Raw genomic sequence first — 12,247 nt, 5'->3', positions numbered from 1 at the left:
TATCTATCTATCTATCTATCTATCTATCTATCTATCTATCTATCTATCTATCTATCTATCTATCTATCTATCTATCTATCATGGACCAGCTGGAGTTTGTTTATTAAGCGAGCAGGGCAACCACCCAGTAGAGCATTACAATAATCTAGCCTTGAGCTCATGAACGCATGTACTAACTGTTCAGCATTTGGCATTGAAAGCATGTGCCGTAATTTAGATATATTTTAAGATGGTAGAATGGAGTGTGTGTTTGTGTGTGAGGGGGTGTCTGTATGTGTGTGTGTGTGTGTGTGTGTGAGTGTGTTTGTCGTGCCAAGCTCAGAGTCTCAAGTGTGTGTCAAATATAGCAGCGTGTCGTAGTGAGAAAAACAGGATCTAGTGATGGAGGAATAAACGCTTGATATTTCCAGTGTTTCTGGTTTTTATTTCTGTGCTTGTCCATCGCGAGTGTCTTCAGTTGCTCATTTCCACCTTGTGTGTGTGTGTGTGTGTGTGTGTGTGTGTGTGTGTGTGTGTGTGTGTGTGTGTGTGTGTGTGGACCATGATGGTTCTGGTGGTTTGCCCGTATCCAACCACAAACATCTAAACTGCTCCACCATCTCCACCTCATTCAGAGCAGAAGATGTTTTTCATCTCTCTCTCTCTCTCTCTCTCTCTCTCTCTCTCTCTCTCTCTGGTGTTACTCTGGTTTGTTTACTCTCTGTCTGACTTCAGATGTGACAAAAACACGCTCACACACCTGTGATGTCATCTGTGTGTGTGTGTGTGTGTGTGTGTGTGTGTGATCATGGTGCGATTGAGTCGGTGGAAAGTGCAGACAGACAAGTGGGTGTGAAGGGTTTATAAGGGCTCGCAGATCCTGAAAAACACCCAGAGATTGATCCAGAAGATCCACAGAAACACATTCAGCTCTTCAGGTACGTCCCATCGGTCCGTCTGCAAGCTTTATACACAACCGAGAGGAGAGTGTGTTAGTGTGTGTGTGTGTGTGTGTGTGTGTGTGTGTGTGTGTGTGTGTGTGTGTGTGTGTGTGTGTGTGTGTGTGTGTGTGTGTGTGTGTGTGTGTGTGAGCTGTTGATGGTGTAAAGTGCATCACTGTGTCTGACTGATCTGTGTGTGTTTCAGTCGGTCCTGCTGCAGTCATGCGTGTGTTTCTGCACTGTGTGTTACTGTGTGTTTCACTGGCGCTCACTGCTTCTTATGGTCTGTACACACACACACACACACACACACACACACACACACACACACACACACACACACACACACACATACTCACACACACACACTAACAGAAGTGTCTCTCTCCCTGCAGATTCCCAGGAGAGCCGCGAGTCATTTGAGGGTATGTGTTGTTAGTTGGCTTTGGCCTCTGCTTTGGTCTCGTGTGTGTGTGTGTGTGTGTGTGTGTGTGTGTGTGTGTGTGTGTGTGTGTGTGTGTGTGTGTGTGTGTGTGTGTGTGTGTGGACCGCAGCTCGTCTGTGTTTGGAGCCTGAGCTCGTATAAGCGACTCCAGATCAATGCTGTAATGACACACTGTTCACATTATTGTGTTTTATATCAAAGCTTCTGTTGCATTTCAGTGTTCGTGAATCCATATCAAGCAAATGCTTTCATGAGGAATCCACAAAATGGCATATACAACCCATACGTCTACAGGAGGTACAGTTAAAACGCACACACACACACACACACACACACACACACACACACACACACACACACACACACACACACACACACACACACACACACACACTGACATTCCACAGACTTGTTTTTATATCTAGTTATAAATAGTGTAACCTAACTCTCACCGAACACTGACTGCATTGTTACATTTTAAGCAGAAATGTTATATTTACCCTGTTTATATATTGTTTTGCACATTGGATCTTCTCCAAATGCAGATTTAGTCCGATATAGCTCATTTCTGGGGACACATTAGTTCCCAAACTATATCTAAGTATTTACAAACCTCATCCGGGACTAAGAGACAGAATAAAAGTAGAAAGTGATGGTGAAAAGCAGCTGATGTTTACAGACTTCAGTGATTCATCTGTGCATCAGCCAATAAATACACACACACACACACACACACACACACACACACACAGCCAAGAGCTGCAGACCTCCTTCTGTGGCCTTCAGATGAGCTCAAGAACAGCGGAGAGAGCTTCATGGAATGGGTTTCCATGGCCGAGCAGCTCATCCAAGCCTTACATCACCAAGAGCAATGCAAAGCGTGGGATGCAGTGGAGTAAAGCAGCCGCCACTGGACTCTAGAGCAGTGAGACGTGTTCTCTGAGCGACCAATCACGCTTCAGTCTGACAATCACATGGACGAGTCTGGGTTTGGCCGTCGCCAGGAGAACGGGACTCGCCTGACTGCAGTGTGCCGAGTGTAAAGATCAGTGGAGGGGGGATTATGGGGTGGGGGTTGTTTTTCAGGGGTTGGCCCCTTAGTTCCAGTGAAAGGAACTCTTAATGTTCACCAAGACATTTTGGACAATTTCATGCTCCCAAATTTGTGGGTACGCCCCTTCCTGATTTGGGGGGAAAAGGCCCTTTCCCCCTTTTTTTCCTGTTTACAGCTGGCATTAAGATGTGTTGGTCAATCGGATCACAAATGGGCGACACTAATACAGGTGTAAACAGGTCTAACATGTTTTGAGCTTGTCCACTACGAAAGCAATCTGTTGAATGCGTTTTCCACTACCTCTGGAAGTGGACGAAAGTGGACAAGCTCACAATGTTTTAGACCAATGTTCTCTCAACATTCCTGATTTGTAACACACACTCACACGTGTCTTGTGTGTGTTTTCAGGATGAAGTCTCTCGATTAGACGTGTCTTGTGTGTGTTTTCAGGATGAAGTCTCTCGATTAGACGTGTCTTTTTTGTGTTTTTAGGCTGAAGTCTCTCGATTAGACGTGTCTTGTGTGTGTTTTCAGGATGAAGTCTCTCGATTAGACGTGTCTTGTGTGTGTTTTCAGGCTGAAGTCTCTCGATTAGACGTGTCTTGTGTGTGTTTTCAGGCTGAAGTCTCTCGATTAGACGTGTCTTTTTTGTGTTTTTAGGCTGAAGTCTCCAGCGGAGCGGCGGGCCGAGATCTGCGAAGACTATTCGCCCTGCCGTCTGTTAGCGCTGCGCTTCGGCTCACATCTGGCCTATCAGACCTACTTTGGCCCTCAGCAGAACCGGCCCAACCCACATCTGCGTCCCTACTGAACCTCGCCTCCACAACGGCACATGACCGGCTCTTCCTTTAACCTGTTTACTGCCTAAACACTCCAAATCCAGACTGTCAAAACTTCTTTAAAATCGGACATTGGGCTATCACTTTAAATCTTTTAGCAAGCTCCTCCCCCTAGTGTCATACACTATTTTATGAAACATTTTGTAATCTTGACTTGTTAGTAAGATCTGAGCATGAAGGTTCCATATTCGGCCATTTTGTGATATTGTGAGAGAAATGTATTGAATAACACTGTTTTTTGGTGCCGCACCTAAACTAAATGTCATTGATTTTCCAGCCCTTTTTTTTAATTTTTTTTTTTACATTATTTTATAATCTAAAAATGTTCTAATCTTGACTAAATGCATGATCTTAATAAGGTCTGAGCCGCAAGGTTCCATATTCGGCCATTTTGTGATATGGTGAGAGAAATGTATTGAACAACACTGGTTTTTAGTGCAGCACCTAAACAAAACTTCACTGATTAGACATATATGACTTTTCTAACCCTTTTAAGGGCTTTCTAATCTGCTGATCTTGTTCTTTTAAAAAGAAAGCAACCGAAGCATTCATGAATTAGGGTTATTTGAGGAATGACAGTTAACAGGTTAAATCATCATTTATAGGTCAAAATAATCCTATTCACACACACATATATATCCTTCTGTCTTATATGTACTGCTAACATCCTTTCGCTGACTGACAATGGGCCCATTCGCCCAGATACTCACGCAATACTGATGATTTATCTTTCCTTTACGCATTAACAGCTATTCAACATGACTTCAGGACTGCGATTGGACTTCACATGGCAAATATGAGCCTGGTCTGAGCTCTTCATGTTGGCTCCAGAGATCAGTGGTTTTGTATGTGATGCTGGTTTTTGCTTTCACAATTAAACTCCTGCAACCCTGAAATGGCCTTGCTCATTATTTCTCTGGATCTGGTGGAGATCCACGTGTACAGACGGTTTATTCTGAGCGGACATGGCAGGATGCTTGTGCAGACTCCAGGCATTCTGAACTCAGACGGCTAAATTACACAGATGGAGTCCAAGAGCACGGCCGGCAGGGAATAAATAGCCCCGGCTGGGCTCAAACATTCGCTCTGATGTGCGAGGGTCAGCTCAGCCTCTGAACTCTTGACCAAGGCCTTGTGTTCCCTAACCCTAACCTGAGGCCTTGTGTTCCCAAACCCTAACCTGAGGCCTTGTGTTCCCTAACCCTAACCCGAGGCCTTGTGTTCCCAAACCCTAACCCGAGGCCTTGTGTTCCCTAACCCTAACCTGAGGCCTTGTGTTCCCCAAACCCTAACCTGAGGCCTTGTGTTCCCTAACCCTAACCTGAGGCATTGTGTTCCCTAACCCTAACCTGAGGCCTTGTGTTCCCTAACCCTAACCTGAGGCCTTGTGTTCCCTAACCCTAACCTGAGGCCTTGTGTTCCCAAACCCTAACCTGAGGCCTTGTGTTCCCAAACCCTAACCCGAGGCCTTGTGTTCCCCAAACCCTAACCTGAGGCCTTGTGTTCCCTAACCCTAACCTGAGGCCTTGTGTTCCCAAACCCTAACCTGAGGCCTTGTGTTTCCTAACCCTAACCTGAGGCCTTGTGTTCCCTAACCCTAACCTGAGGCCTTGTGTTCCCTAACCCTAACCTGAGGCCTTGTGTTCCCAAACCCTAACCCGAAGCCTTGTGTTCCCTAACCCTAACCTGAGGCCTTGTGTTCCCTAACCCTAACCTGAGGCCTTGTGTTCCCTAACCCTAACCTGAGGCCTTGTGTTCCCCAAACCCTAACCTGAGGCCTTGTGTTCCCCAAACCCTAACCTGAGGCCTTGTGTTCCCCAAACCCTAACCTGAGGCCTTGTGTTCCCCAAACCCTAACCTGAGGCCTTGTGTTCCCTAACCCTAACCTGAGGCATTGTGTTCCCTAACCCTAACCTGAGGCCTTGTGTTCCCTAACCCTAACCTGAGGCCTTGTGTTCCCTAACCCTAACCTGAGGCCTTGTGTTCCCAAACCCTAACCTGAGGCCTTGTGTTCCCCAAACCCTAACCTGAGGCCTTGTGTTCCCTAACCCTAACCTGAGGCATTGTGTTCCCTAACCCTAACCTGAGGCCTTGTGTTCCCTAACCCTAACCTGAGGCATTGTGTTCCCTAACCCTAACCTGAGGCCTTGTGTTCCCTAACCCTAACCTGAGGCCTTGTGTTCCCTAACCCTAACCTGAGGCCTTGTGTTCCCAAACCCTAACCTGAGGCCTTGTGTTCCCAAACCCTAACCCGAGGCCTTGTGTTCCCCAAACCCTAACCTGAGGCCTTGTGTTCCCTAACCCTAACCTGAGGCCTTGTGTTCCCAAACCCTAACCTGAGGACTTGTGTTTCCTAACCCTAACCTGAGGCCTTGTGTTCCCTAACCCTAACCTGAGGCCTTGTGTTCCCTAACCCTAACCTGAGGCCTTGTGTTCCCTAACCCTAACCTGAGGCCTTGTGTTCCCTAACCCTAACCTGAGGCCTTGTGTTCCCCAAACCCTAACCTGAGGCCTTGTGTTCCCCAAACCCTAACCTGAGGCCTTGTGTTCCCCAAACCCTAACCTGAGGCCTTGTGTTCCCCAAACCCTAACCTGAGGCCTTGTGTTCCCTAACCCTAACCTGAGGCCTTGTGTTTCCTAACCCTAACCTGAGGCCTTGTGTTTCCTAACCCTAACCTGAGGCCTTGTGTTCCCTAACCCTAACATGAGGCCTTGTGTTCCCTAACCCTAACCTGAGGCCTTGTGTTTCCTAACCCTAACGTGAGGCCTTGTGTTCCCTAACTCTAACCTGAGGCCTTGTGTTCCCAAACCCTAACCTGACGCCTTGTGTTCCCTAACCCTAACCCGAGGCCTTGTGTTCCCTAACCCTAACCCGAGGCCTTGTGTTCCCTAACTCTAACCCGAGGCCTTGTGTTCCCTAACCCTAACCTGAGGCCTTGTGTTCCCTAACCCTAACCTGAGGCCTTGTGTTCCCTAACCCTAACCTGAGGCCTTGTGTTCCCTAACCCTAACCTGAGGCCTTGTGTTCCCTAACTCTAACCTGAGGCCTTGTGTTCCCGAACCCTAACCTGAGGCCTTGTGTTCCCTAACTCTAACCTGAGGCCTTGTGTTCCCTAACCCTAACCTGAGGCCTTGTGTTCCCTAACCCTAACCTGAGGCCTTGTGTTCCCTAACCCTAACCTGAGGCCTTGTGTTCCCTAACCCTAACCTGAGGCCTTGTGTTCCCTAACCCTAACCTGAGGCCTTGTGTTCCCAAACCCTAACCCGAGGCCTTGTGTTCCCTAACTCTAACCCGAGGCCTTGTGTTCCCTAACCCTAACCTGAGGCCTTGTGTTCCCTAACCCTAACCTGAGGCCTTGTGTTCCCTAACCCTAACCTGAGGCCTTGTGTTCCCTAACCCTAACCTGAGGCTTTGTGTTCCCTAACCCTAACCTGAGGCCTTGTGTTCCCTAACCCTAACCTGAGGACTTGTGTTCCCTAACTCTAACCTGAGGCCTTGTGTTCCCTAACCCTAACCTGAGGCCTTGTGTTCCCTAACCCTAACCTGAGGCCTTGTGTTCCCTAACCCTAACCCGAGGCCTTGTGTACCCTAACCCTCACCTGAGGCCTTGTGTACCCTAACCCTCACCTGAGGCCTTGTGTTCCCTAACCCTAACCTGAGGCCTTGTGTTCCCTAACCCTAACCTGAGGCCTTGTGTTCCCTAACCCTAACCTGAGGCTTTGTGTTCCCTAACCCTAACCTGAGGCCTTGTGTTCCCTAACCCTAACCTGAGGCCTTGTGTTCCCTAACTCTAACCTGAGGCCTTGTGTTCCCTAACCCTAACCTGAGGCCTTGTGTTCCCTAACTCTAACCTGAGGCCTTGTGTTCCCTAACCCTAACCTGAGGCCTTGTGTTCCCAAACCCTAACCTGAGGCCTTGTGTTCCCTAACTCTAACCTGAGGCCTTGTGTTCCCAAACCCTAACCTGAGGCCTTGTGTTCCCTAACTCTAACCTGAGGCCTTGTGTTCCCTAACCCTAACCTGAGGCCTTGTGTTCCCAAACCCTAACCTGAGGCCTTGTGTTCCCTAACTCTAACCTGAGGCCTTGTGTTCCCAAACCCTAACCTGAGGCCTTGTGTTCCCTAACTCTAACCTGAGGCCTTGTGTTCCCAAACCCTAACCTGAGGCCTTGTGTTCCCTAACTCTAACCTGAGGCCTTGTGTTCCCTAACCCTAACCTGAGGCCTTGTGTTCCCTAACCCTAACCTGAGGCCTTGTGTTCCCTAACCCTAACCTGAGGCCTTGTGTTCCCTAACCCTAACCTGAGGCCTTGTGTTCCCTAACCCTAACCTGAGGCCTTGTGTTCCCTAACCCTAACCTGAGGCCTTGTGTTCCCTAACCCTAACCTGAGGCCTTGTGTTCCCTAACTCTAACCTGAGGCCTTGTGTTCCCCAAACCCGAACCTGAGGCCTTGTGTTTCCTAACCCTAACCTGAGGCCTTGTGTTCCCTAACCCTAACCTGAGGCCTTGTGTACCCTAAACCTAACCTGAGGCCTTGTGTTCCCTAACTCTAACCTGTGGCCTTGTGTTCCCAAACCCTAACCTGAGGCCTTGTGTTCCCAAACCCTAACCTGAGGCCTTGTGTTCCCTAACCCAAACCTGAGGCCTTGTGTTCCCTAACCCAAACCTGAGGCCTTGTGTTCCCTAACCCAAACCTGAGGCCTTGTGTTCCCTAACCCTAACCCGAGGCCTTGTGTTCCCTAACCCTAACCTGAGCCCTTGTGTTCCCAAACCCTAACCTGAGGTCTTGTGTTCCCAAACCCTAACCTGAGGCCTTGTGTTCCCTAACCCGAACCTGAGGCCTTGTGTTCCCAAACCCTAACCTGAGGCCTTGTGTTCCCAAACCCAAACCTGAGGCCTTGTGTTCCCTAACCCTAACCTGAGGCCTTGTGTTCCCAAACCCTAACCCGAGGCCTTGTGTTCCCTAACCCAAACCTGAGGCCTTGTGTTCCCAAACCCTAACCTGAGGCCTTGTGTTCCCTAACCCAAACCTGAGGCCTTGTGTTCCTGCGGCTGGTTTGAAGCCATGTGTTCCTGAAGCCGGCCTGAAGCCGTGTGTTCCTGAAGCCGTGTGTTCCTGCGGCCGGCCTGATGCCGTGTGTTCCTGTGGCCGGCCTGAAGCCTTGTGTTCCTGCGGCCGGCCTGAAGCCTTGTGTTCCTGCGGCTGGCCTGATGCCATGTGTTCCTGAAGCCGGCCTGAAGCCGTGTGTTCCTGAAGCCGTGTGTTCCTGCGGCCGGCCTGATGCCGTGTGTTCCTGCGGCCGGCCTGAAGCCTTGTGTTCCTGCGGCCAGTCTGAAGCCTTGTGTTCCTGCGGCCGGTCTGAAGCCATGTGTTCCTGCGGCCGGTCTGAAGCCGTGTGTTCCTGCGGCCGGTCTGATGCCGTGTGTTCCTGCGGCCGGCCTGAAGCCTTGTGTTCCTGCGGCCGGCCTGATGCCGTGTGTTCCTGCGGCCGGCCTGATGCCGTGTGTTCCTGCGGCCGGCCTGATGCCGTGTGTTCCTGCGGCCGGCCCTATGCCGTGTGTTCCTGCGGCCGGCCTGATGCCGTGTGTTCCTGCGGCCGTCCTGATGCCGTGTGTTCCTGCAGCCGGCCTGATGCCATGTGTTCCTGCGGCCGGCCTGATGCCGTGTGTTCCTGCAGCCGGCCTGATGCCATGTGTTCCTGCGGCCGTCCTGATGCCGTGTGTTCCTGCAGCCGGCCTGATGCCATGTGTTCCTGCGGCCGGCCTGATGCCGTGTGTTCCTGCGGCCGGCCTGAAGCCGTGTGTTCCTGCGGCCGGCCTGAAGCCGTGTGTTCCTGCGGCCGTCCTGATGCCGTGTGTTCCTGCGGCCGGCCTTATGCCGTGTGTTTCTGCGGCCGGTCTGAAGCCATGTGTTCCTGCGGCCGGCCTGATGCCATGTGTTCCTGCAGCCGGCCTGATGCCATGTGTTCCTGCGGCCGGCCTGAAGCCATGTGTTCCTGCAGCCGGCCTGATGCCATGTGTTCCTGCGGCCGGCCTGATGCCATGTGTTCCTGCGGCCGGTCTGAAGCCGTGTGTTCCTGCGGTCGGTCTGATGCCATGTGTTCCTGCGGCCGGCCTGAAGCCGTGTGTTGCTGCGGCCGGTCTGAAGCCGTGTGTTCCTGCGGCCGGTCTGAAGCCATGTGTTCCTGCGGCCGGCCTGATGCCATGTGTTCCTGCAGCCGGCCTGATGCCATGTGTTCCTGCAGCCGGCCTGATGCCATGTGTTCCTGCGGCCGGCCTGAAGCCATGTGTTCCTGCAGCCGGCCTGATGCCATGTGTTCCTGCGGCCGGTCTGAAGCCGTGTGTTCCTGCGGTCGGTCTGATGCCATGTGTTCCTGCGGCCGGCCTGAAGCCATGTGTTGCTGCGGCCGGTCTGAAGCCGTGTGTTCCTGCGGCCGGTTTGAAGCCATGTGTTCCTGCGGCCGGCCTGATGCCATGTGTGTGTTCCTGAAGCCGGCCTGAAGCCGTGTGTTCCTGAAGCCGTGTGTTCCTGCGGCCGGCCTGATGCCGTGTGTTCCTGTGGCCGGCCTGAAGCCTTGTGTTCCTGCGGCCGGCCTGAAGCCTTGTGTTCCTGCGGCTGGCCTGATGCCATGTGTTCCTGAAGCCGGCCTGAAGCCGTGTGTTCCTGAAGCCGTGTGTTCCTGCGGCCGGCCTGATGCCGTGTGTTCCTGCGGCCGGCCTGAAGCCTTGTGTTCCTGCGGCCGGTCTGAAGCCTTGTGTTCCTGCGGCCGGTCTGAAGCCATGTGTTCCTGCGGCCGGTCTGAAGCCGTGTGTTCCTGCGGCCGGTCTGATGCCGTGTGTTCCTGCGGCCGGCCTGAAGCCTTGTGTTCCTGCGGCCGGCCTGATGCCGTGTGTTCCTGCGGCCGGCCTGATGCCGTGTGTTCCTGCGGCCGGCCCTATGCCGTGTGTTCCTGCGGCCGGCCTGATGCCGTGTGTTCCTGCGGCCGGCCTGATGCCGTGTGTTCCTGCGGCCGGCCTGAAGCCGTGTGTTCCTGCGGCCGGCCTGAAGCCGTGTGTTCCTGCGGCCGTCCTGATGCCGTGTGTTCCTGCGGCCGGCCTTATGCCGTGTGTTTCTGCGGCCGGTCTGAAGCCATGTGTTCCTGCGGCCGGCCTGATGCCATGTGTTCCTGCAGCCGGCCTGATGCCATGTGTTCCTGCGGCCGGCCTGAAGCCATGTGTTCCTGCAGCCGGCCTGATGCCATGTGTTCCTGCGGCCGGCCTGATGCCATGTGTTCCTGCGGCCGGTCTGAAGCCGTGTGTTCCTGCGGTCGGTCTGATGCCATGTGTTCCTGCGGCCGGCCTGAAGCCGTGTGTTGCTGCGGCCGGTCTGAAGCCGTGTGTTCCTGCGGCCGGTCTGAAGCCATGTGTTCCTGCGGCCGGCCTGATGCCATGTGTTCCTGCAGCCGGCCTGATGCCATGTGTTCCTGCAGCCGGCCTGATGCCATGTGTTCCTGCGGCCGGCCTGAAGCCATGTGTTCCTGCAGCCGGCCTGATGCCATGTGTTCCTGCGGCCGGTCTGAAGCCGTGTGTTCCTGCGGTCGGTCTGATGCCATGTGTTCCTGCGGCCGGCCTGATGCCATGTGTTCCTGCGGCCGGTCTGAAGCCGTGTGTTCCTGCGGCCGGTCTGAAGCCGTGTGTTCCTGCGGTCGGTCTGATGCCATGTGTTCCTGCGGCCGGCCTGAAGCCATGTGTTGCTGCGGCCGGCCTGATGCCATGTGTGTGTTCCTGCGGCCGGTCTGAAGCCGTGTGTTCCTGCGGCCGGTCTGAAGCCGTGTGTTCCTGCGGTCGGTCTGATGCCATGTGTTCCTGCGGCCGGCCTGAAGCCATGTGTTGCTGCGGCCGGCCTGATGCCATGTGTGTGTTCCTGCGGCCGGTCTGAAGCCGTGTGTTCCTGCGGCCGGTCTGAAGCCATGTGTTCCTGCGGCCGGCCTGATGCCATGTGTGTGTTCCTGCGGCCGGTCTGAAGCCATGTGTTCCTGCAGCCGGTCTGAAGCCATGTGTTCCTGCGGCCGGCCTGAAGCCATGTGTTGCTGCGGCCGGTCTGAAGCCTTGTGTTGCTGCGGCCGGTCTGAAGCCGTGTGTTCCTGCGGCCGGTCTGATGCCATGTGTTCCTGCGGCCGGCCTGAAGCCATGTGTTGCTGCGGCCGGTCTGAAGCCGTGTGTTCCTGCGGCCGGTCTGAAGCCATGTGTTCCTGCGGCCGGCCTGATGCCATGTGTGTGTTCCTGCGGCCGGTCTGAAGCCATGTGTTCCTGCAGCCGGTCTGAAGCCGTGTGTTCCTGCGGCCGGTCTGAAGCCGTGTGTTCCTGCAGCCGGTCTGAAGCCGTGTGTTCCTGAAGCCGGTCTGAAGCCGTGTGTTCCTGAAGCCATGTGTCCGTATGTGAGGAAATGTCCAGGTAATGGACACACAGGAGCTGGAGTCAGGAGCAGCTCGGCCCTAAACAGCTTCACTGGAGCAACAGCTCTAATTAAAGTCTTTATATGAGCCGCTGGTGAGCCGCTCGCACGCAACTGCAGCGTTAGAAGTTAGAGGAGTTCAGTAGCCTAAAGAGTCTCTGCTGCTACAGCATCAGTGTGTGTGTGTGTGTGTGTGTGTGTGTGTGTGTGTGTGTGTGTGTGTGTGTGTGTGCGTGTGTGTGTGTGTGTGTGTGTGTTTGTTTTTGTGAAATATGAGGACCCAAATGTGTATAATGCCATGGGTATGACACAGGTATTACAGGAGAGGGTGAAATATGAGGACATTACCCATGGCCCCACTTTACAAAAGGCTTATAAATCACACAGGAGTTTTTTTTTTTGAGAAAGTAAAAATGCAGAATGTTTCCTGTGATGGGTAGGTTAAGTGGCAGTGTGTGTGTGTGTGTGTGTGTGATGGGTAGGTTTAGGGGCAGTGTGTGTGTGTGTGTGGATATTCGATTCCTCGTCCAATCATGATGCCCGGTCATTGTGATGC

General features: G+C 53.1%; 1 protein-coding gene across 1 annotated transcript; it reads left to right on the top strand.

The window, feature by feature from the left end:
- The first annotated feature begins 806 nt into the window (after window positions 1-806).
- mgp (matrix Gla protein) lies at window positions 807-4,145 on the top strand. The gene is made up of 5 exons (XM_067428279.1): window positions 807-917; window positions 1,126-1,203; window positions 1,316-1,345; window positions 1,584-1,662; window positions 3,080-4,145. The coding sequence occupies exons 2-5, from the start codon at window positions 1,143-1,145 to the stop codon at window positions 3,228-3,230; spliced, it is 321 nt and encodes a 106-aa protein (XP_067284380.1). The 5' UTR covers window positions 807-917; window positions 1,126-1,142; the 3' UTR covers window positions 3,231-4,145.
- Window positions 4,146-12,247: the final 8,102 nt, after the last annotated feature.

Source organism: Pseudorasbora parva, chromosome 2 (assembly GCF_024679245.1).
Source record: "Pseudorasbora parva isolate DD20220531a chromosome 2, ASM2467924v1, whole genome shotgun sequence".
In the NCBI taxonomy this organism is placed as follows: Eukaryota; Metazoa; Chordata; class Actinopteri; order Cypriniformes; family Gobionidae; genus Pseudorasbora; species Pseudorasbora parva.
The sequence above is the reverse complement of the archived record's forward strand: the minus strand, read 5'-3'. Positions and strand labels throughout refer to the sequence as shown.